Genomic DNA, 25249 nt, shown 5'->3' with positions numbered 1-25249 from the left:
TGCTAATAAACTAGACCGTTTGGACTGGTCTCTAGCGCAAACTTTAACAGCGCATTAATACAGGAAAGGTCTTATGGAATAAAGGGTGAAATTTTGGTGTTGTTTCGCGACTTACGAGTCTTTTTATACGCCTTGTATTTTATGACATGCGAGGTTTTTACGAGTCTCTCTTGATTGATTTGCCAAGTAACTATTTAGTTTTCATTGACAATGCATGCATCAACAAATGGAGAAAAAATTAGCTCACGTACAAAAGCTAACTAAATCTTAAAGCTAAAGTACGAAACTAAAGTACGAGTCGTTAACTAAAGCTAAGTTGCCAACTAAAAGCTAACGAACAAAAGCTTTCGCACTTTTTGCTTTATTAAATCTTTGTACTGGTTGGTTAGAAACGTGAAGAAAAACAAAACGTTCGTCGCATCTGTAAGTTGCGTCTTCCTAAGAGACCTTAAAAAAGACCTAGCAGACCTTGGCTATATATTGATAGATTTATTAATATATTTTCCTCCATTAACTGATGCATGCGAAGTCGCTGAAAGCTCTGTAGTTACAAATCAAGAAAAAGACTAGTAAAAACTAGAGCAAGTCATGATAAAAATACCAAATTTTAACCCTAACATGGAACATTTTTTCTTTAACATTGCTTGAAACTTTCGTAAAAACATTTTATACTTTTGACAAACCCCTTCATTCCTCTCTGTTAGCGAAATCTAATAAAACAATTGGAAGCAATTTGTTCTTGATAAATGCTTGATAAACGCAGAATACCACTTCTTGTACCAAAAACGTATAATCATGATAAAATTAGGTCATACGATTGAGATGAACGCTGATGAACATTTCAAGCTCCTAACAACATACATGTGCATTTTGTAATTCTCCAGGGTACAATCGTCACGAACGTAGGTTTACTTGCTTGATTTTTGCCCAAGCGAATTGGAAGTAGTTATCCATGAGATTGACGTGAACATTGATGGACGTTTGAGGCTCCATCAGCAAAAATATGCATTTTGAAATTTTACCGGGAGCAATGTTTTATTTTTTGTTATTACAGGATTCACGGCTCCATCACAGGTGATGATATGCCACTACTCCTGATAATTACTTCATTTTTCAACACTGACATATTTGTTATACCTTCTCTTGAAAGCGTCAAGGGAAGGATTTTCCGGGATTACCTCTGCCGGCAAGCTATTCCATGTGGCGACCGATCGTCGGGCGAAACGTGTTTACAGATATTCTTGGCGGGGAGTACCTTGCTCAGGGTAGACCTGACAAGCTGTACTTCGGCAAGTTGATCGCAAGGGCTTTGCTCTGTCAGCAACAAGGTCCGGTAGCTCCTCTGATAGAGGATCATACATGCACTTGTAGAAAACCGACATGGAGGCCACGCCAAGCGTTCCTGGATGAACTGTGGGGTTTTAGCTATCGTGTTGCAAGAAGTTGCTGCACGAACTGCTTGATTTTGAATCCGTTGGAGTGGAGCGATGCGGCTTTTTGGTGAACCAGCAAAGAGAGGACATGCACATTCCATGACAGGTCTGATGCACGAAATGAATAGTGAAAGAATAAACTCATAAGGGAGGAGACTTTTGCATCTTAGGGTAACTCCTAGCTTCTTGGAGCAAGAGGATCTAATTTTACTAAGATGCTCAGTCCATGAGAGATCGGAAGAGAAATTAACTCCAAGTAGTAGTAGTGTATCAATTCGTGCTATTGCCTTTCCTTTGAAGACGAAATCAGGATGAGCCCTCATATTACGCGCCTTAGAAATTAGGAGCTCTTTCGTTTTCGATGCGTATAAACTGACAAGTCACGCACCTGCCCACCCCTCAATTCTCTCCAGCGTCAGCCTGAAACTCCTTGTGGGGTTCACTGGGATATGCGTCCTTAGCATATTGCTGTTTTGTTGTCGTGTCATCAGCAAATGGGTGAGGTTTCTTCACGAGGTTGTTCCCTAGGTCGTTTATGAAGACCAAGAAAAGAGTTGGTCCAAAAATACTTCCTTGGGGTACTCCTGATAAGACTGGGTGTTCTTTTGATATGAAGCCGTCGAGGACAACCTGCAATGAGCGTTGACGATGAAAGTTAGCAAGCACCTCAAATAGTCGACCATCAACTCCATAGGCTTTAGGTTTACAAACAAGTCCCTTGTCCCATACACGATCAACAGCTTTTGCGATGTCAAAGGCGAGAAGGTGAATACAGAGCCCCTGAGAAAGGAGTTTGACTCGATCTTGATTCTGTGCAATCAGAGAGTCTAATGTAAATCGTTTTCTGCGAAAACCGTATTGCGTGTATGCCAGCAACAGATGCGACTCGAGGTATTGGTAAAGGGTCTTATTTATGACGCTCTCATAAGCTATACCTACGCACGACAGCAAACTTATTGGACGATACGATCCTAAATTAGTAAGGTCGGACTCTGCCTGTGGAACAGGGACCACATGAGCAATTTTCCAGGCTTTCGGGAATGATCCCGCTGCAAAACATTTTTTATACAGAGAGGTGAGAGGACCAGCAAGTTCGGGGGCACCTCTTTTGAGGATGAGATTGGGAATCTTGTCAGGTCCTGAAGCTTTGGTGACATCCAGCTGGCTTAACGTTCTGAGTACCTACTATTAGTTATGTTAACACTGGTAATTTTCGCATCCGTTCATTCCAGAAAGGAGGGAGGGGAGACTCCAGCGGTATCAAGTTGGGAGATCTTTGAAAAGACTTGTACAATATCATCGGTCTTTTTCTGTCTTGACTGGATCATCGTCCCTTCAAAAGGAAGCGAGGGAATTGATAATGGTTTAGATGACGGTGGAGCTTCTTTGACGACCCTCCACCACCACTTTTCAGGGGCACTTTTCAGTCTGTCTATACAAACTTATGTTTGTAATCGGCTCTAGCTTGAAGTGCGGCTTTAAGAGACTCATTCCAAGCGCTAAAAAAAGCAGCCTGGTCCTCGTCTAATACAGTCGAACGCCATTTTTTGTGTGAGCCTTCTTTCTGGCCCTGCTTGCCTTTACACAACCAGCATTGAATCAAGGCTTATTTCGAGGTGAGACTTTTACCGTTTTAGATGGGATGAACTGATCAATGGCCTCTGTAATCGCTTTTTGGTAAAGTGCCTCTGCTTTATGTGGGGCTTCTTTTAGAAATTTACTCCACGCTTTGCCGATAAGACGTTTTGCAGACCGCCCCAGTCTGTGCGGTGATACCGCCTGATGATCCACTCGTGCTTTACAAGTGGATGTATTTTGAGATTTCAAGATCTATAACTGCCACATGGTTGCTGGCAAAAGGATCGCTTACGACAGTAAAAAAATCCGAATGATCAGTTAACAAGGGATCAAGCCGGGATGATCCGTGAGGGCCAATATAAGTGTCGAATTCAACCAGCTGTTCTAAGCCATAAGCAAGACTCAGGTTCGGCAGAGCTATGCCTTCCACATCAGTCTTACGACTTTTCAGCCAGCAGCCATGATGAATGTTAAAGTCTCCTTGGATTATTATACCTGATTTAGCGAACTTTTGCTGCACAAATTCCAAGCAACCTTCCAGATGTTCGGTGATTTTCATCTTTGGTAGGTTATAAACTGTACCAATAGTAAACGATTTGTTTGATAGGTTTACTTTCACCCAAAAGACTTCCTTATCGCTAGGAATCGAAAGTGACGAAAATAGCATGTTATTTTAAAGGTACATAGCAACACCACCTCCACCAAAAGTCGAACTTCTTTGGTTTTTGCGATCCAGTCTCAGCAGAGTGTAACCAGGAATGTGTAACCAGTAAGAGTGTAACTCATTATCAATGACCAGATACACACATTAAAGAAGGAAAATTTTCATGAATATCTGTTTATTTGCTTGATTTGTCCCTCCTGGTGATTATACTGAAACATTGGTAGTAAAAAGTCGGGGGAAGGTTCATTCAAATGGAAAACTTATAATGTATTTTTTACACAGCCAGTACCGCACTGCATACATATGCAACAGCTTTTAGGTGGGATTTCCTTGGCAGGGAGGGGGAACTTAAAACCACAAATACTGCATGTTTAGGCCCAAATCCTTTAACTTGCCATGAGAGGTCATTCTGAGAAACGTGTAGAAGGAATTAATCCACGACCTTCCTTGATTTCGGGGAGTAAATTTGGACTAACCGTGCAAATGGGTATTAAGGGATATTATTACCCTCTTATTGCACTGTGGTGAAAAATTGAATTAAGAATAAAGAGCATGAGTTTCATGGAGGCAGCAGTCCCCCTAATATTTCTGAAAATCCTATTCTATTTTTCAAATTTAATACATCTAAATTAGCTTTAATTCTAAAAGCATTGTAATAAAAAAATTAAACTTAGAGTCTCAGAAGTAATTCAATATATTGAATTTTAATTGAGAATTTAGCGTAGAGTGCAAGGGTCGAGGAGCCGACCCTTTCATATTTAAAGACAACCCTGAGTATGATATCAAAAACAAATAGAAATTAGTTTAAACACATATCTTTTTCAAAAGAAAACAAATAGCAGCATTAACACATAACCTTGAGGGTGGGGGGGGGGTTCATATAATAAAGTTTGACTTTTTCTCAATGCTTCAAGATTGAATGCGCCGACACAAAAGCAAAAGAACAAAAAAAAATTGTTTGTCACAGCGCCTCATAAGCCTAATGACTTGTTTATTAGTATTTGCTTAGAAAAAGAGGATCTTTAACAATATTATTTTAGTTAGTCTAAAAAACAAATTTTTAATTCAAATTTAATTAGACATTTATACTGACAATTTAGTGAAACATAACAATAAATTATGCTTAAGTAAACGTTAAAACATTCACTAAATATGCATGCGAACACAAAATTTAAAAAATATTAAAGCTAAAATTAAATATAGTTGTAACCTAAAATTGCACTTAAATTGATATATAAACATTAAAAACATTTGAATTAATCATAACATTGTAATATAATTTACAATTTAATTACAAGTTTACAATACTTTTAAACAGTGAGATATCTTTAAACAATAGAAAAAGAACAAGTGCATTGAAAGGCAAGTGGTAAATATAACGCTTGCAATTAGCAAGAGCCTGTATTTGTTACACTGGAAAATGCTCATAGGAAAGCACTTATCACACTTTAAGCCAAAGATTGGGGACGGGGTTAAAGGGACCAAAGCCCCCTCAGTTATAGGATAATTTGCTTTGCTTTATGTTTTGATATTACTCTTTACTCTAATTTCAAAAACTTATTTCTGTGTTTAATACAAGACTAAAGTAAAGTTTCTATCTTTATTTACTCGTACTAGCAGAACATTTCAAGAAATCCGTTAGAAAATGCCAATATTTGTCGGTTGAAAATTCTAACTTATTGTCAATTAATTTCATTTGACCAAGCTTTGCTCCCATGTGATTTTAGCTCGCCTAGCGCTCAATGCTAGTAAACAATTTATCTAATAGAAATATAAGTTCGAAATAGAGACTGGTTAGTAATTAGGAAGCAAATGAAGTTCCGATAACCACAAAATACTAAATCTAGAAACAACAAAAGGGTTACGGCTATTTAAAACCGAACAACTGTCAAATTCAGAAAAATTCTATTATCCTACAATCATAAAATCCCACAATTAATCCTAAGAAAGTCTGGGGATACAAATTACAGTGAACTTAATAGAGAAATAAAATTGTCACAATAGGACTAAAATTAGTAGACAGATTTAAGCCACGTGAAAGGGTTTGATCACTTTGCAACCATGCGTACATCTCGTAGCACCACTTGTTCCTCCACGCTTGGCAAACTTCTACCACTCATGTCACATCAGAAGCGCCTCCGTCACGCGTGCAACGTGCCAACTGGCGTCACAATTTTCGAGAGTAGGTAACCCAAAACTTACTTCTTTTCTTATTTTCATAGGCACCGCACTAGCGCTGCCTAAGTAAAGAACAATGTGGGCACAATGTGTTTTTTTTTCCTCCATACCCGGGCACTTCGTATCGAAGGAGTTGTCGTAGAAACTTCGAAATGGGCTCATTCGATTGGAAACTGGAGTGGCTAGTGCCCTTTTTAATAGTCGGTAGTAATTGGAGGGCAACTAGCCCCCCACCCCCATCATTCCCCCAAACACATCCAATCAAAAATTTGAGATAGCCATTTTGTTCAGCGTAGTTGATTTCCAGATAGAAAATATGTTTTTGAGGAGAACAACCCCCAAAACCCTCGATGAAAGGGTTTTAAGTTATGCCCTGAGGGTATATAAGAACGATGTTGGCACAAAGTACTATTTATTATTTTTTCCTTTAGAGCAGCGCACTTCATATGGAAGGGATCGTCGTAGAAACTTCAAAAGGGGCTCAGGGCTAAGTTAAGCCCTGGGGGCATATAAGGTTTTTATAGAATGCGTTGTCGTAGAAATTTCAAAACAGGCTTATTTGATTGGAAATTCGAAGGGCTAGTACCCTTTCTAATAGTCGAAAGTGACTGGAGGGCAACCAGGCCCCCCATACCCATCATTCCCCCAAAGATATCCACTCAAAATTTTGAGATAGCCATTTTGTTCAGCGTAGTTGATTTCCAGATAGAAAATATGTTTTTGAGGAGGACACTCCCCCACAACCCTCGGGCCAAGGGTTTTAAGTTATGCCATGGGGGCATATAAGGTTTTTATAGAAGGCGTTGTCGTAGAAACTTCAAAAAAGGCTCATTTGATTGGAAATTCAAAGGGATAGTACCCTTTTTAATAGTCTAAAGTGATGGGAGGGCAACTAGCCCCCCCCCCCGCCCATCATTTTCCCAAACACATCCAATCAAAATTTTGAGATAGCCATTCTGTTCAGCGAATTTGATTTCCAGATAGAAAATATGTTTTTGAGGAGGAAACTCCCCCAGAGCCGTCAGGGCAAGGGTTTTAAGTTATGCCCTAGGGGCATATAAAGTTTTTATAGAAGGCGTTGCAATTAGAAACTCCAAAACAGGCTCATTCGATTCGAAATTCAAAGGGCTAGTGCCCTTTTCAATAGTCGAAAGTGATTGGAGGGCAACTATCCCCCCCGCCCATCATTCCCCCAAACACATCCAATAAAAATTTTGAGATAGCCATTTTGTTCAGCATAGTTGATTTCCAGATAGAAAATATATTTCTGAGGAGGACACTCCCCCACAGCCCTCAGGGCAAGGGTTTTAAGCTATGCCCTGGGGGCATATAAGGTTTTTATAGAAGGCGTTATTGTAGAAACTTCAAAAGGGGCTCATTCGATTGGAAATTCAAAGGGCTGGTGCCCTTTTTATAGTCAAAAATGATTGGAGGGCAATTGGCCCCCCCCCCCCACGCCGATAATTCCCACAAACACATCCAATCAAAATTTTTAGATAGCCATTTTATTAAACGTAGTTGAAAGTTTTGGAAATTAGGTTTTTAAGGATGACAACCCATCCCCTCCAACCCTCAGGACAAGGGTTGTAAGTTATGCCCTGGGAGCATACAAGATTTTTATTGAAGGCGTTGTCGTAGAAACTTGAAAAGGGCTCATTCCATTGGAAATTGGAAGAGCTAGTGCATGTTCTATTAGTTGAAAGTGATTGGATAGCGACTAACGCCCATCTCATGCCCACCATTTTCACAAACACATCGAATTAAAATTTTGAGATATCCATTTTGTTCAACGTAGTTGAACGTTCTGGAAATTAGGTCTTTTAGGAAGATAACCCCCACAGAGCCCTCAGTGCAAGGACTGTAAGTTATGGCCTGGGGGCATATAAGGTTTATATAGAAAGTTGTTGTATAATTCATAGGCAGCGCGATCGCGCTGCCTAAGTAAATAACGGAGACACTCCCCCAAAAGCCTCAGGGCAAGGGTTTTAAGTTATGCCCTGGGGGCATATAAGAACGATGTTGGCACAATGTGTAATTTATTAATTTTTTCCTTTAGAGCAGGGCACTTCGTATCGAAGAAGTAGACGTAGAAACTTCGAAAAGCACTCATTCAATTGGAAATTGGAGTGGCTTGTGCTCTTTTTATTATTCGAAAGTGATTGAAAGGCGACTAACACCCCTTCCACTAACACCACATCCAATCACATCTAATCCAAACTTTGAGATAGCCATTTTGTTCAGCTTAGTTGATTTCCTGATAGAGAATACATTTTTTAGGAAGACACTCCCCCACAACCCTCGGGGTAAGGGTTTTAAGTTATGCCCTGAGGGCATATAAGAACGATGTTGGCAGAATATATCATTTATTATTTTTTCCTTTAGAGCAGGGCACTTCGTATATAAGAAATTGTCGTAGAAACGTCGAAAGGGCTCATTCAATTGGAAATTGGAGTGGCTTGTGCCCTTTTTAATATTCGAAAGTGATTGGAAGGCGACTAACACCCCTTCCATGCCTACCATTTCCCGAAACACATCCAATCAAAATTTTGAGATCGCCATTTTGTTCAGCGTAGTTGATTTCCAGATAGAAATTATGTTCTTGAGGACAGTCCCCCATAGCCCTTAGGACAAGGGTTGTAATTTATGCCCTGGGGGGCATATAAGGTTTTACAGAAGGAGTTGTCGTAGAAACTTTAAAAAAGGCTCATTCGATTGGAAATTCAAAGGGTTAGTGCCCTTTTTAATAGTCAAAAGTGATTAGAGGGCAACTAACACGCCTCTCACACCCAGCTTTTCCCCAAACACATCTAATCAAAACTTTGAAATAACCTTTTTATTCAACGTAGTTTTAAGTTCTGGATATTAGGCATTTGAGGATGACCACCCCCCCACAGCCCTCAGGGAAAAGTTTGTAAGTTATGCCCTGGGGCATATAACGTTTTAATCGACATCGTACAAACTACCAAAGAGGTCATTGAATTAGAGATTGAAAGGAATAGCGCCTTTTTTAAAAGTTGAAAGTGATTGAAGAGTGACTAACGCCCCTCTCACCCCCACCATTTTCCCAAACACATCCAATCAACATTTAGAGATATTCATTTTGTTCAAAGTAGTTGACAGTTCTTGAAATAAGGTCTTTTAGGATGATAACCCCCTCATAGCCCTCAGGGCAAGGGTTGTAAGTTATGGCCTGGGGGCATATAAAGTTTATATAGAAAGTTGTAATAGAAAAATTAAAAAGGGCTCCAAACTAAATGTTGCCATAAGATTAAATTAAAATGCACTGTGTTAATGCTAATTCCCAATAAGGCATCTCAGCAGTATCCCAAGAACGACTGAGGGTATTATGTTCAAACTTTCGGGGCTGCTTCTGCTCTTAAAATTTAACCAAATCAAAATAGCGTAAGTGTATCCAAGCTATCAAAGAACGTAAACAGATTTTTTTGCGAATGGTATCAATTTTTCCATTTCAGGTCAACTAGAGGAGGTATGAAACTAAATTAAACACTATTATTTGTGTCTAGATCTTTAAGAGGGTGTATGTTGCTAAATATTGCTGAAAATTTTTCTCCAGCATACAAATATCAGGCCAAACTATAAACTCAGAACATAATTTGCACTTTACTGATTAAAAAATACAAATGAATATGCATTGTCAGTTTAATATACATATACTGATATTTAGTAATCAGAATGTTAATATTATTTGATTTACTAGAGTTATAAAAGTAAAAACATTTATATTTTTTTCAGTAAAGTGCAAATTATGTTCTGACCTTGGGAAGGCATAGGGGGTTTTGAGCCCAGCTTATGCTAATTTCTGCTCGTTTTGAGTTTGACTCGGTTATTTATTGTAATTTCTGTTCGGTTTGGTTTTCATTTATTTATCGATGCTGATTTGTGATAGTTTCACGCTTGGTAGATTATTTGATTTTATTTTTGCTCATTTTTTGTTTAATGGAGTTCTTTACTTATCTTTGAAAAACTCATTTTGTGGAAAAAGTTTTTTTTTAATTAATTATAAGGTAAGATTTGCAGAAGGCGTGTTGTTAAGTATTTCATGATTATGACGAACAAATTTGAATCATAGACTTACACCTTGAAATATTTGAATTATTTATCCTGCGTTCATAATAGGTCATTGCAATCGACTGCATTTGCTTTTCAGTAACAATAACCAATTACATGTAGATTTCAATAAGCAATTCCGAACGCGGTTTCAATAACGAGCAATACCGAACTTTATATTTATTATTATTATTTTAAATGGGTCACAAAAAACAACAACATACAAATCCCAATATAATGCTAACAAAACAAAACTGCACATAATACCAACAATATCAAAATAGGTCCCAACGCATATTAGCGTGTTTGGGATGACCCGAAAAAGGAACACTTCAGCTACTTATACACTAATACACTTCCTCGGGGAAATAAAACCCTATGACTCCTCCTCCCCTCCCCCATCGCTACTAAACAATTAATCAACATTCAAGGATAATAAATTTTTTTACAGGGAAATTAAAGGAATCCCATACTCATACTATATGATTCATCATGCTTCCTTACATATACCGACAGCCACCTCAATCAACACACAAGAAAATTTTACTCTTTCAACATTCACAAGCATAAAATCACTCCCAGATCAATCACCTAATCCTTGTCTACGATACTGGTTAAAACAAATACATCGCAAAGAAGCACGAAATTCCTCAAGAACCTTCTTACCTTTTACATCCGCCGGAAGCCTGTTCCATACTTCAGGACCATTATACCTAATAGAAAATTTAGATCTGGTAGTAAGTGGAACCGGCGTTGTACTAATTCAACATTTCTAGTTTCATAACTATGTTCCCTTTCATTATAAAGTTCCGAAAAACATGTAGATAACAAATTAGAAAAAAATTTATACATAAACAAATTTACATAAAATTTAACCAAACCAAAAAATAGTAAAATTTTTAATTGGTAATACCTCGATCTTACCGAATTCTGGGACAAGTCATTACTCAAAACTCTTACAGCTTTATTTTGTAACACACGGAGCGGATACAAATGGCTAGTGAACGTCGACGACCAAACTGTAACCTGTATAATCACAGGTTGGTGGCAAAACTTGAATACATGTTTTTTTTCGTTTTTTTTTTGTCAAAATAAAACAAAATTAATGTGGCTTTCGCTTCCAACCAACTTAATTACATATCTGATTAAGGATGTAATAATATCCAGAAGTGTAAAGTATACTTCTCTGCTGCTTGGCCGACCACCAGGCTCAGGAAAAGAGGGCTGACAATGTGATAGTAAAAATACAACCTGTATTTTCAATTTTGCTAATGATTCTAGCCGATAGACCTACCTAGCCAGTCTAAAGGTGCAAACATTTTCTATATCTAGGCCAAGACGCTACCCATTTCCTGCCACCTGGTTTATACTTTTAGCATCACCTTTCCACCACACCCTACAACGCTCTGCCAAGTCACGTAACATCATGCTAAGCCACGTTCCACATCACATGAGCAAAATTAACCTTAACCTTAAAGACGGTGAAATCTAAATTTTTGTGCTGGGTCATAGGAACTTCCCAATGGATGATTAGAAAAAACTTTCTTCTGAAAACAAACATGGGGATTTATTTACAGTTTGTACTTTGCACTAGTTTACAGTTGATAAATATCGACTTCCTTCCCCGATTTTTCTCCAATATGCATAGCCTACATAAACTAGAATATTTCAGAGTAAAAGGCAAGCTTACTTTAGATGGAAGGGGACAACTTTCAATTATGAGGCTTATCACGGCAGGTCCCAGTTCAGAATGAGCAGGCACGACTTCAACAAGAGAATAGAGCACTAGAAACCATCCACTGGGAGTTGATGCAATCTGTTCCAAAATATGCATAGCATCGGACGAAACGTTACTAAAATATAGATGTACCTATTTATTAGAGTCAAGACAGAGAAGAGGATGGGGAGTAAAAGTTGCCCGGTGCTCGAAACACAAAAGGGCCTACTGCTACATTTTTTATACGCAGAAAACTAGATCCACTTATTATAAAAATATAATTTTAAAATGTAATCGAGGATACTACCCAAATTAATGCTTCGAAAATTTTATGACGCCATTTTTCTACTCAATAAAAAATTAAGACGTAGCCTAGATAATTTCGGAGACCCCACTGCCTTTCCATGACGATAAATAAAAGTTCAAATAGAGATAAAAATCCTTTTAATAGACAGTGTTTCACAAACAGTGATAGAAATTCACAAAAATAACAGATATTTCGATCACTCTGAATTGACTGATGACGGTCACTCTGAATTCACTTGATTCGCTCTAGAGGCCTTTTCCTAAAAATATTTAGTAAACCATAGGCTAACCTTTACCGTCCAGAGTAGCATTATCAGACGCTGTAATGTCACTCTACTGTCACAGGAGACTAGATTTTAGATAATTAACTTCGGAAAGCTGTATGAACTCATTTCGAAATCTCTTTGCTTTTCGTATAGTAATATGTGTATTATAATAAATATTTAAAAAAAGCTATAATTAATTATTCTTGATTATACTTTTAAAAATTGTCGATGCAAAACTGATTAACAAGTGTTAGTGAACTTAAGAGTGCAAGGACTTGGCTATTGACTAATGGTTACCAGCTCGAAATTTTGTAACTCTATCATAATTTTATCTAAGAACAAAAGCTGCCAAACTATTGTGACGCGCATGGGGTTGAAAGGTATAATACTAACTGGGTTTCTCCTCAACTGGGTTTTTCATTTTTCTACTCAATAAAAAATTAAAGACCTAAAGGGATTAGCTGTCGAAATATTTGAGAAACTCCATAGTATCCAATTCAAGACAATAATTACACAAGAAAGCCATATCCAAAGCCATATCGGAAGCCAATTCCATTGATTATATTGCAGGAGCAATACTTTGGCTTTGTCTTTTTTTCCTAGTGAAAGTTTTTATAGCGCTACTTTTTACGTTGAATTCAAAACGGAGTCAGTTTTTTTTTTCAAACAAGCATAATTCTTTGCAATTACCTTCAAAGATTTTTTGGTGGAATTTTTGGCATTTCAGAAAAGAATTTATAAGAATGCCAAAATATATAAAGATAATTCTGTAAATGTAAAAAGCTGCAGATTCCGTTATTATTTTCGGAATCAGCAAAAAGTCTTTTTAGAATCATATACAAAAAAAGATACTGGATTTTCTTCGTCTATGTAGCTAGAATTATCTAAAAAATGTTTTTTTTTAATATTGAACGAAAACGGGAGACATAAATTTTTGGACGTCCTCATTAAAGACCGTTTATTAATATTATTTATTTGAAAACCTGATGTCCATGCAAAAATTTAGAACAGAGAAAAAAAAACGACATTCACAGCTGTTAATAATAAGCACTAGTGAAGATTAAGTCACAAACGAAGATAATGTAACTACCTCATTGGAAGGCAGAAAAAATAATCGGAAAACTGGGTCAGTATTTGAGCTCAAGGATGGCTTAGCTTTGCCTTAAATAAACCGGACATCGAAATCAGATAATTGTTGTTGTACAGAATAATGGAATGAAAAATGTTGTATTTTGTCTAACATTAGTAGAATGGCCTTATTGAGCCCCACGAGAACACCCTGCTGCCACCTACAACTTTTTTTAACATCATATATGGGCATAGAACCACGTGGTTTTAGCCTGGCCTGAGAACTTGATTTACATAATCGCTAGGGGAAATTATTGATTCACGAAGGGGAAATTAAGAAACACTCTGGCTTCTTTAATCTTAGGTCTGAGGGATAAACGTTCTTTAGGTCAGAGAGAAAAATTAATATTCTATTTTTAAATAGAGCTTCATTGATCTTTAGTGTCAGGAATTATAATTGACATCAATTGTTATCTTGGAATTATGCGGGTTTCTAAAGAGATAGAAATTATATTTTTAAATACGGCTTCACGGATCTTTAAGTCGGAGAGATAAATTGATATTCTAACGAAACCCTAATAGTTTAGCTAGGAAAATTTATGAGATGAAGAGATTAACATAGGAAAGGGTTTCCTAGAAATTTGAAATGCGTTAGCGCAGAGATGCCAAACAAAAGGAACACGCTGAAATTACATTTAGGGATTATTTGGGTGAAACTGTTTTATCCATTTTATGGGATTATTTCGGCGAAACAGTTAGAGACATTTTGAAAGAAGATTTTAGGAAAGGTTTTAGAAGAGAATTTGAGGGTGAAACTCTGTGGTCGTTATAATACACAATTTCCATTTGAACAGTGCTGTGAGGTCCTCTACCCAAACCCCAAAGGGTTCCGATCCCCCCCCACCACCCCGAAGGAAGCCCCCGGTACTCAAAGGTCCCCCAAGCTCCCATAGAGCCCCCGCCCCCCAAACGCCCTCCTCAGACCCTCAAAGGCCCTGATCTGGTCCTCAAAGGGCCCCCGGACCACCACAGGGCACCCCAAATCAGCCAGGCCCTCCCCCCGAGCCGCACCGTGCCCCCGGGCTCCCCTAGGGCCACTGGCGCCCCCCCAGGCCCACCCAGATCTCAAAAGGCCATCCCCCGGCCCCCCAAAGGCCCATCGAGCTCCCAAAGGACCAACGGGGTCCCAAAGGCCCTAAACCGGTCCCCAAATGTCCCCCCAGGCCCCCAACTGTCCCCCCGGACCCCCAAAAGCCCACCCCCGGCCCCCAAAGGGCCAACCGGCTCCCAAAGGACCAATCGGTCCTCAAGTGTCCCCCAGACTCCCAAAGGACCAACGGGGTCCCAAAGGCCCTACACCGGTCCCCAAATGTCCCCCAGGCCCCCAACTGTCCCCCGGACCCCCAAAGGCCCCCCCGGCCCCCAAAGGGCCAACCGGCTCCCAAAGGACCAATCGGTCCTCAAGTGTCCCCCAGACTCCCAAAGGCCCCCCTGTGCCCCAAAGGCCCTCCTCCGGTCCCCAAAGGCCCCCCGGGCCAGAGAAGTACCGCCAGGATGGGTCCTGGGCCAGGAAAGCGCCACCGGATGTGCCGCAGGGATGCACCGCGGAGGATGCGCCACAGGGGAGGCACCACAAATAAGTGCCGCAAGATTCGCCGCAGGGATGCGCCGCAAAAAAAAATTAAACTAAAAAGTAAAATTTTCGAAATGTTATCCCCCTCACACCCGCCTCCGACCCCCCCAGGCCCTCCCCTGGGCCGCCAAGGTCCCTCGGGATCCCACAGGGCCCCCTGGCCCCCCCAAGGCCCTCCCAACACCCTCCCTGGGCCCCCCCAAAGAGTCCCCGCTCCATTTTTTTTAATACTTTTTTTATGGCTTTATTATATCTTTTCTGAACAAGTTCCATTCATAATGTCATTCCTAAACCCATTTTCCAACCTCAAAGAGTCCCCTCCCGAATTCATAAATACTTTCTTGAATTTTTTAAAATGGTATTTTTCTAACTTTTTTACGTACCATAAAATGACATGAAATATGCTTACGGCTCTACCAATCGTACTCTGTGCTTGTTCATGGACACGACGCGACTTTTCCACTGGTACTCTAGGGCAGGTTATCGACACTACCGAGTTTATTGCATGCATTAAATCAGTATTTTTTACGCATTTGAAGGATCAACACACAATTCATATCTGTAAAAAGTGAAGATGAATTATTCGACGAAAGTATGTGCACATGAAAAAATCATTGTCGTGTTGAACGCTGACAAGGAGAAATGCCTGAACTATGAAACGAGTGCAAGCGGTAACACTATTGGAAATGTATGCATGCGTTGTCATGACAGCGAGAAGTTAGATTTCTTTGGACTATCAAAATCATTCAAAATTGCTCAAGGTGGATATGCGAGAGTGAGAGCACCAGAGATGATAGTGCTAAAGGAGAATGCCAACTTAAAAATAATTGTCGATGATCGGGGACAACTTCTAGCTAATGGTTATGGTAGCACGATACCTATTGATAGATCCTATTCCCATCGTTCTGGTATTACTATTCAAATGAAAGCAAAGAAGAAAAGAAAGGCCTACTGCTGCACTAGTGTAATAAATCATATCATGTCTACCTGCCAGAACTGCTATCTATGCAAAAATCATGTGAGAATAGACAGTGAAATCGCAGGCAGAATAAAAAGGACATTAGCAGACAATATCATCAATGAATATAAAGATGAATTGACGGAAAGTGAAGAGCAAGTGTACTAATAATGTATAATATTGTATTTAACATATTTTTATATCAATATTCTACATGTCCTTATCTCATTAAAAATATCTTATACATTATTTTGTTAAGTGTTCACTATTTTTAGGGTATGCTAGAACGTCAAACGTTCAGAATATCTATTAAAAAGGTCAGAGATTTAAGAAAAAGAATTTTAGAGATAATGATACTACTAGCAGGCTCAATGTTTCATAGAAGATAGAAAAGTTCAAGATCTCTTCTGAGTTTTACCAAAGAACACAATTCAATTCTAATTACACCAGAGAAAATAAAAATCTTCCACTTAAGTTATTTATTTCACAAAGACATAAAGAATTTAAAGTTCATTTCTAAATTCTTCCGTAGAAGATGGGAAAAATTATACTATGATAGTGATTATTTTCCATGGAGATAAAAATTTTCACTTTAATTCTAAATTTTCTTAAATTCAATTCTGAACATTATCAAAGATTAAAATTTAAATTTCTATTCCAAATATTTTCCCCGGAACAAGAAAAGTCCCAAGACATAAAAAATTTAAAGTTCACTTCTAAATTTTTCCGTAGACGATAGGAAAAGTTATACTATGATTGTGATTATTTTCTATGAAGATAAAAAATTCCACTTTAATTCTAAATTTTCTTAAATTCAGTTCTGACCATTCTCAAAGAGACGAAAAAATTTAAAGTTCTATTCCTTATATTTCCCCGGAAGAAGAAAAGTTCAACTTCGATTCTGAATTTTCTCAATGAAAATGAAATAGGTTATTGATCAATTCTATTTTCCCAAAATAATATAAAATTTATCACTTCAATTCAGATTTTTCTCAAAGAGATGAAAAAATTTAAAATATTGTTCCAAATTTTTCTTAGAAGATAGAAAATATCAAGTTCTAATCTGAATTTTACCAAAGAACACAATTCAATTCTAATTTCTCCAGAGGAAATAAAAAGCTTCCACTTCAGTTTTAAGTTTACCAAGACATTAAAAAATTTAAAATTCAGTTCTAAATTTTTCCTTAGAAGATAGGAATAGTTATACTTTGATTGTGATTGTTTTCTATGAAGATAAAAAGTTTCACTTTAATTCTAAATTTTCTTAAATTCAGTTCCGACCTTTCTCAAAGAGAGGAAAAAATTTAAAGTTCTGTTCAATATATTTTCTCGGAAGAAGAAAAGTTCAACTTCGATTCTGAATTTTCTCATTGAAAATGAAATAAGTTATTGATCAATTCTATTTTCCCAAAATAATATAAAAATTTTCCACTTCACTTCGGATTTTTCTCAAAGTGATGAAAAATTTAAAATACTATTCCAAATTTTTAATATAAGATAGAAAAGTTCAAGTTCTCTTCTGAATTTTAACAACAAACACAATTCAATTCTAATTTCTCCAGAGAAAATAAGAAGCTTCCACTTCAGTTTTAAGTTCACCAAGACATAAAAAATTTAAAGTTCTGTTCTAAATTTTTCTGTAGAAAATAGGAAAAGTTATACTATGTTAGTGATTATTTTCCATGAAGATAAAAATTTTCACTTTAATTCTAAATTTTCTTAAATTCAGTTCCGACTTTTCACATAGAGATGAAAAAAATTTAAAGTTCTGTTCCAAATTTTTCATAGAATATTGGAAAAGTTATACTTTGATCGTGAATATTCAAGTTCTCTTCTGAATTTTATCAAAGAACACACTTCAATTCTAATTTCTCCAGAGAAAACAAAAATCTTCCACTTCACTTCATTATTTCACAAAGACATAAGGAATTTAAAGTTCAATTCTAATTTTTCGGTGGAAGATGGAAAAAGTAATACCATACTTGTTAATATTTTCACGGAAGATAAAAAGTTCTAGTTCAATTTAAAATTTTCTCAACGAAGTCAAGGAAAGTTCAAGTTCTCTTCTGAATTTTATCAATGAAAAAGAAATTAGTCATTGATCATTTCTATTTTTTTTCAAATAATATAAAAATTTTCCACTTTAGTTCAGATCTCTCTCGAAGAGATGAAAAATTTAAATACTGTTACAACTTTTTCACAGAAGATAAAAAAGTTCAAGTTCTCTTCGGAATTTTAACAAAGAACACACTTCAATTCTAATTTCTCCAGAGAAAATAAAAATCTTCCACTTCAGTTCTTTATTTCACATAGACACAAAGAAATTTAAAGTTCAATTCTAATTTTTTGGTGGAAGATAGAAAAAGTAATAGCATACTTGTGAATATTTTCCTGGAAGATAAAAAGTTCTAGTTCAATTTAAAATTTTCTTCAACGAAGTGAAGAAAAGTTCAAGTTCTCTTCTGAACTTTACCAAAGAACACACTTCAATTCTAATTTCTCCGGAGAATACAAAAATCTTCCACTTCAGTTCTTTATTTCACAAAGACATAAAGAAATTTAAAGTTCAATTCTAATTTTTCGGTGGGAGATAGAAAAAGTAATACCATACTTGTGAATATTTTCATGGAAGATAAAAAGTTCTAGTTCAATTTAAAATTTTCTCAACAAAGTTAAGGAGAGTTCAAGTTCTCTTCTGAATTTTACCAAAGAACACATTTCACTTCTAATTTCACCAGAGAAAACAAAAATCTTCCACTTCAGTTCTTTATTTCACAAAGACATAAAGAAATTTAAAGTTCAATTCTAAATTTTTCGGGGGGAGATAGAAAAATTAATACCATACTTGTGATTATTTTCACGGAAGATAAAAAGTTCTAGTTCAATTGTAAATTTTCTCAATGAAGTGAAGAAAAGTTCATGTTCTTTACTGAATTTTAACAAAGAACACAATTCAATTCTAATTTCTACAGAGAAAATAAAAATCTTCCACTTAAGTTCTTTATTTCAAAAAGACATAATGAAATTTAAAGTTCAATTATAAATTTTTCGGTGGAAGATAGAAAAAGTAATAGCATACTTGTGAATATTTTCCAGGAAGATAAAAAGTTCTAGTTCAACTTAAAATTTTCTCAACGAAGTGAAGAAAAGTTCAAGTTCTCTCCTGAATTTTACTAAAGAACAAAATTCATTTCTAATTTCACAAGATAAAATAAAAATCTTCCACTTCAGTTATTTATTTCAAAAAAGACATAAAGAAATTTAAAGTTCAATTCTAAATTTTTTGGTGGAAGATAGAAAAAGTAATATCATAATTGTGAATATTTTCACGGAAGATAAAAAGTTCTAGTTCAATTTAAATTTTTCTCAACGAAGTGAAGAAAAGTTCAAGTTCTCTTCTGAACTTTACCAAAGAACACACTTCAATTATAATTTCTCCAAACAAAATAAAAATCTTCCACATCAGTTTTAAGTTCCCCAATGAAATAAAGAAATTTAAAGTTCTATTCTAAATTTTTAGATGGAAGATAGAAAAAGTAATACTATGACATTTATTGTTTTCCATTAATATCAATATTTTCAATTTATTTATAATTTTTATTAAATTCAGTTATGATTTTTCTCAAAGAGATGAAAAAATTAAAGTTAATTTCTAAATTTTTCTCTAGAAGATAGGAAAAGTTATACTATGATTGTGATTGTTTTTCAGTGAAGATAAAAAGTTTCACTTTAATTCTAATTTTCTTAAGTTCACTTTCCGATTTTTTGCAAAAAGATAAAAAATTTAAAGTTCTGTTCCAAATTTTTCATAGAAGATAGAAAAAGTTATACATTGATTTGAATATTCGACATGAAGATAAGGACCATCAATTTAATTCTGAGTTTTCTCGAAGAAGTGCAAGATGTTCAAGTTCTCTTCTGAATTTTCTTAAAGAAATAAAAAAAGTTAGCTCAATTCTGAATTTTACCAATGAAAATGAAAAAAAGCTTCCACTTCAGTTCTTAATTCCTCAAAGACATAAAAAATTAAATGTTCTCTTCTTAATTTTACAAAGGAATATAATTCAATTCTAATTTCTCAAGAGAAAATAAAAAGCTTCCACGTCAGTTTTAAGTTCACCAAGAAATACAAAATTTAAAGTTCAGTTCTAAATTTTTCCATAGAAGATAAGAAAAGTTATACTATGATTTTGATTATTTTCATGAAGATAAAAAGTTTCACTTTAATTCTAAATTTTCTTAAATTCAATTCCGACCTTTCTCAAAGAGTTGAAAAAATTTAAAGTTATGTTCCAAATATTTTTCCTGAAGAAGAAAAGTTCAATTTCGATTCTGAATTTTCTCAATGAAAATGAAATAAGTTATTGATCAATTCTATTTTCCTAAATAATATAAAATTTACCACTTCAATTCAGATTTTTCTCAAATAGATGAAAAAATATAAAATATTGTTCAAAATTTTTCATAGAAGATAGGAAAAGTTATACTTTGATTGTGAATATTCTTCAGGAAGATATGGAGCTCCACTTTAATTCTGAGTTTTCTCGAAGAAGTGCAAAATGTTCAAGTTCTCTTCTGAATTTTCTTAGAGAAGAGACAAAAGTTAGCTCAATTCTGAAATTTACCATTGAAAATGAAAAAGCTGCCATTTCAGTTCCTAATTTCTCAAAGACATAAAAAATTTAAAGTTCAATTCTAAATTTTTCCATAGAAGATAGGAATGGCTATACTATGATTGTGACTATTTACCATAAAGATAAAAAGTTTCACTTTATTTCTAATTTTTCTTAAATTCAGTTCATTCATCTAACAACCAAAAACATTAGGTTAGGTTAGGTTAGGTATAAATAAATATTAATAAATAATTATAAACATTTCTCAATTTTTAAGTTAGTTTAGGTTAGGTAAACTTATCACGAGCGCTCATGATAATCTAACCTAACCTAACTTAAACATGATAAAAAGATTAAATTAGGTTAGATTAGGCTAGATTAAGTTAGGTTAGGTTAAGTTAGGTTAGCCTACGTACGCGCGCGTACGTTTTTACGTTTTTACGTTTCTTTAGCTAGAAGTTGTCCCCGATCATCGACAATCATTTTTAAGTTGGCATTCTCCTTTAGCACTATCATCTCTGGTGCTCTCACTCTCGCATACCCACCTTGAGCAATTTTGAATGATTTCGATAGTCCAAAGAAATCTAACTTCTCGCTGTCATGACAACACATGCATACATTTCCAATAGTGTTACCGCTTGCACTCGTTTCATAGCTCAGGCATTTCTCCTTGTCAGCGTTCAACACGACAATGATTTTTTCATGTGCACATACTTTCGTTGAATAATTCATCTTCACTTTTTACAGATATGAATTGTGTGTTGATCCTTCCACTGCGTAAAAAATACTGATTTAATGCATGCTATAAACTTGGTAGTGTCGATAACCTGCCATAGAATACCAGTGGAAAAGCCGCGTCGTGTCCATGAACAAGCACAGAGTACGATTGGTAGAGCCGTACGCATATTTCATGTCATTTTAAGATACGTAAAAAAGGTAGAAAAATACCATGTTAAAAAATTAAAGAAAGTATTTATGAATTGGGGAGGGGACTCTTTGAGGTTGGAAAATGGGTTTAGGAATGACATTATGAATGGAACTTGTTCACAAAAGATATAAAAACGCCATAAAAAAGTATTAAAAAAACGGGCGCGGGGACTCTTTGGGGGGGCCCAGGGTGGGTGTTGGGAGGACCCTTGGGGGACAAGTTGGCCCTTTGGGAGCCCGGGGGACCTTTGCGGACCCGGGGCGGGCCGTTGGGGGTCTGAGGAGGGAGTTTGGGGGATAACATTTCAAAATTTTTACTTTTTAGTTTACTTTTTTTTGCGGCGCATCCCTGCGGCGCATCCTGCGGCGCTTTCCTGCGGTGCCTCCCTGCGGTACATCCCCTGCGGCGCTTTCCTGACCCGCGGCGAATCCCGGTGGCAACTCCAGCGGCACTTTCCAGGCCCACGGCGCTTCCCGGCGGCACTTCTCTGGCCCGGGGGACCTTTGGGGCCGGTGTAGGGCCTTTGGGGCACAGGGGGGCCTTTGAGAGTCTGGGGGACACTTGAGGACCGATTGGTCCTTTGGGAGCCGGTTGGCCCTTTGGGGGCCGGGGGGGCCTTTGGGGGTCCGGGGGGACAGTTGGGGGCCTGGGGGACATTTGGGGACCGGTGTAGGGCCTTTGGGACCCCGTTGGTCCTTTGGGAGTCTGGGGGACACTTGAGGACCGATTGGTCCTTTGGGAACCGGTTGGCCCTTTGGGGGCCGGGGGAGGGCCTTTGGGGGTCCGGGGGGACAGTTGGGGGCCCGGGGGGCCATGTGGGGACCGGTGTTGGGCCTTTGGGACCCCGTTGGTCCTTTGGGAGCTCGATGGGCCTTTGGGGGGCCCGGGGATGGCCTTTGGGGGTCCGGGTGGGCCTTTGGGGGCGCCGGTGGCTCTTTGGGAGCCCGGGGGACCTTTGAGGACCGGGGGGAGGGCCTTTGGGGTCCGGGGTGCCCTTTGGGGGCCCGGGGGCCTTTTGAGGACCAGAGGAGGGCCTTTGAGGGTCTGAGGAGGGCGTTTGGGGGCTGGGGCTCTATGGGAGCTTGGGGGACCTTTGAGTACCGGGGGCTTCCTTCGGGGTTGGGGTGGGGGATCGGAACCCTTTGGGGTTGGGGTAGAGGACCTCACAACACTGTTCAAATGGAACTTGTGTATTATAACGACCACAGAGTTTCACCCTCAAATTCTCTTCTAAAACCTTTCCTAAAATCTTCTTTCAAAATGTCTCTAACTGTTTCGCCGAAATAATCCCATAAAATGGATAAAACGGTTTCGCCCAAATAATCCCTAAACGTAATTTCAGCGTGTTCCTTTTGTTTGGCATCTCTGCGCTAACGCATTTCAAATTTCTAGGAAACCCTTTCCTACGTTAATCTCTTCATCTCATAAATTTTCCTAGCTAAACTATTAGGGTTTCGTTAGAATATCAATTTATCTCTCCGACTTAAAGCTCCGTGAAGCCGTATTTAAAAATAGAATTTCTATCTCTTTAGACTCCCGCATAATTCCAAGATAACAAGTGATGTCAATTATAATTCCTGACACTAAAGATCAATGAAGCTCTATTTAAAAATACAATATTAATTTTTCTCTCTGACCTAAAGAACGTTTATCCCTCAGACCTAAGATTAAAGAAGCCAGAGTGTTTCTTAATTTCCCCTTCGTGAATCAATAATTTGCCCTAGCGATTATGTAAATCAAGTTCTCAGGCCAGGCTAAAACCACGTGGTTCTATGCCCATATATGATGTTAAAAAAAGTTGTAGGTGGCAGCAGGGTGTTCTCGTGGGGCTCAATAAGGCCATTCTACTAACATTGGATATAGGAGTCCACAGGGAGCGAGAGAGTATATGTTTATGAAAAAAAACATTTGCTTAACATTTGCCTTATTTCGATGATAGTTTATTTTATAATATTATAGCCCAAACATGACAACCAGTTTTGATGCTTTTAGGCCCAAGCGTTTTCGCCGGTCCGTTTTAGCGAGATTTTCAAGGAAATCCCGAGAAATTCTAGGATAGTAGAAGTAGTGAACTAAACGCAACAAATGATCCAAAAGAGAGGTAATACCGATCTCTCAGCTGCCATTTTTGGGAGACTTCTGACAGTTTATAAGTGGCCACGGAATCCCTGTGATATTTTAAAATCTCTTTTCTGTAAGTCGGCAGCGCGGCGGCGGAGTGCACCTGGTACTTTGACGATAAATACTATCAGTCCAGTTTTTGTTAAGAAAAATCACTCAGTGATAATTTATTGCGCCCCTAGGCCCGAGCCTAGTGGGCCTCTTGGTAAATCCGAGGTTGATGACAAGAAAGCCATGAAAGGAATAATAAACAAAAATAACAAGAAGAAATTAGATGATAAACGTTACTTTTTCAATGTTGGGAACTTAAGGTTTACCGACTAACAGTCAAACAAACCAAGTTTTACACTTGGATGCGAACTCCTCATTCACATTGCAATTGTTTATAAAGCGCATGCGAGAATTGTTCATAATATTTAGACTAGATTGGATTTTAGCAGACATGGATACGCTGAACTGAATCGGATGACTTGGAAGCCTGCCCCACTTTCAACAAAGGTTGTGTCTAGTGGGGTTAGGGAGTTTGAACCCCCTCCCCCAAATGTTTGTCCTACTCATGAAAACGTAACAAAAATGAATATAAACAAATTTCTGATGCGTTTTTTAAAGTTTTTTTTGTAGCACCCCCCCCCCCCTGAAAAGAATCCTGGATACGAATTTCCTAGTTCAGCATTTGTCCGCTTTTAAAATTTCTTTATAGCTCTGGTATGTCGCAAGAGGAGAGATATTTTGTGGGTCAGCCTTTTTCCACACATTGGAACAAAAACGATCAGTTTAATGTAGGTCGAGACGCAGGTAGTGTATATTAGAATTAGAGGCTTTTCACTCACAAACCCGATTATTTAAACGATATTCGAAATTATCAGTCTAAAAAAGAAGTTGGATTTAACTGGTTTATTTAACTTTGATAGTTGAATTACAAATTGTGGAAGAACAAATATACAACCCTAGAATCCATCAAAATCCACAATCGAAAACCACAATCTTGCTTTTCTACTGATACTTCTGGAGCACCATTTTCGTGATCTAGATTTCCAGTTGAGTGACATATTTAAAAATCCAAATTGCGAATTCACAATCTACGGCTTATTGGTGAGAAATGCCAAGATTTTTGTTATTTTTTATTTTTTTTAGAGAGAGAAGAGAGAGATGAGCGAGAAGAGAGATAGGAGAGAGATGAGGGAGAGAGAGAGAGAGAGAGAGAAATTTATTAAAACAACAAACGCACAAAGACAGAATAACAACAAGATAAAAAAATACATAGCAAATACTACAGATTTCAATTAACAACTCTATCACTAGATACCTCGATCAGGTCTGTTTTAGGGCAAATTGTCATTATAATTTTATTTCTGAATTGCCATTTAAATCTGAATCACCACAATTCAAATTGCCTGTCCATGAATTCAGCGTACTGGCATCAAACGTGGCCAAATGATTGAGAAAATGGTATGTCATGGTTCAAGCACTGTTTATAGCAACTAATAATAAAAAAGCTTTTAACTACAGAGATCTATATTTCGATACTAAAATTCACACTATAATCGGTAAGACTAGAGTATAAGGGATATGAGTGCGTCAGAATCCTGTTGATTTGCACTGCAATTTCAGGTTCCCAATGTTTATATCAAACGGCCGTTTAGAAGGGCTGAAGGGGGGGGGGGGTCTAAATTGGCTATCTCATTTTTTTAATTGAATAAATACATGCGAATATCTCA

General features: G+C 37.4%; 1 protein-coding gene across 1 annotated transcript in view; it reads right to left on the bottom strand.

Annotated features, from left to right (window-relative positions):
* The window catches only part of LOC148949264 (RING finger and SPRY domain-containing protein 1-like), a 314716-nt gene that overhangs the window by 236017 nt on the left and 53450 nt on the right, over window positions 1–25249 (bottom strand). Inside the window, exon 3 of the mRNA XM_089092665.1 lies at window positions 11612–11774. Coding sequence (XP_088948791.1) covers window positions 11612–11774 — 163 coding nt within the window. The remainder of the gene's footprint in view (window positions 1–11611; window positions 11775–25249) is intronic.

This window comes from Artemia sp. Qi Xiang Cuo, chromosome 8 (assembly GCF_049724085.1).
Source record: "Artemia sp. Qi Xiang Cuo chromosome 8, ASM4972408v1, whole genome shotgun sequence".
In the NCBI taxonomy this organism is placed as follows: Eukaryota; Metazoa; Arthropoda; class Branchiopoda; order Anostraca; family Artemiidae; genus Artemia; species Artemia sp. Qi Xiang Cuo.
Note: the sequence above shows the minus strand (reverse complement) of the source record. Positions and strands in the feature narration are given on the sequence as shown.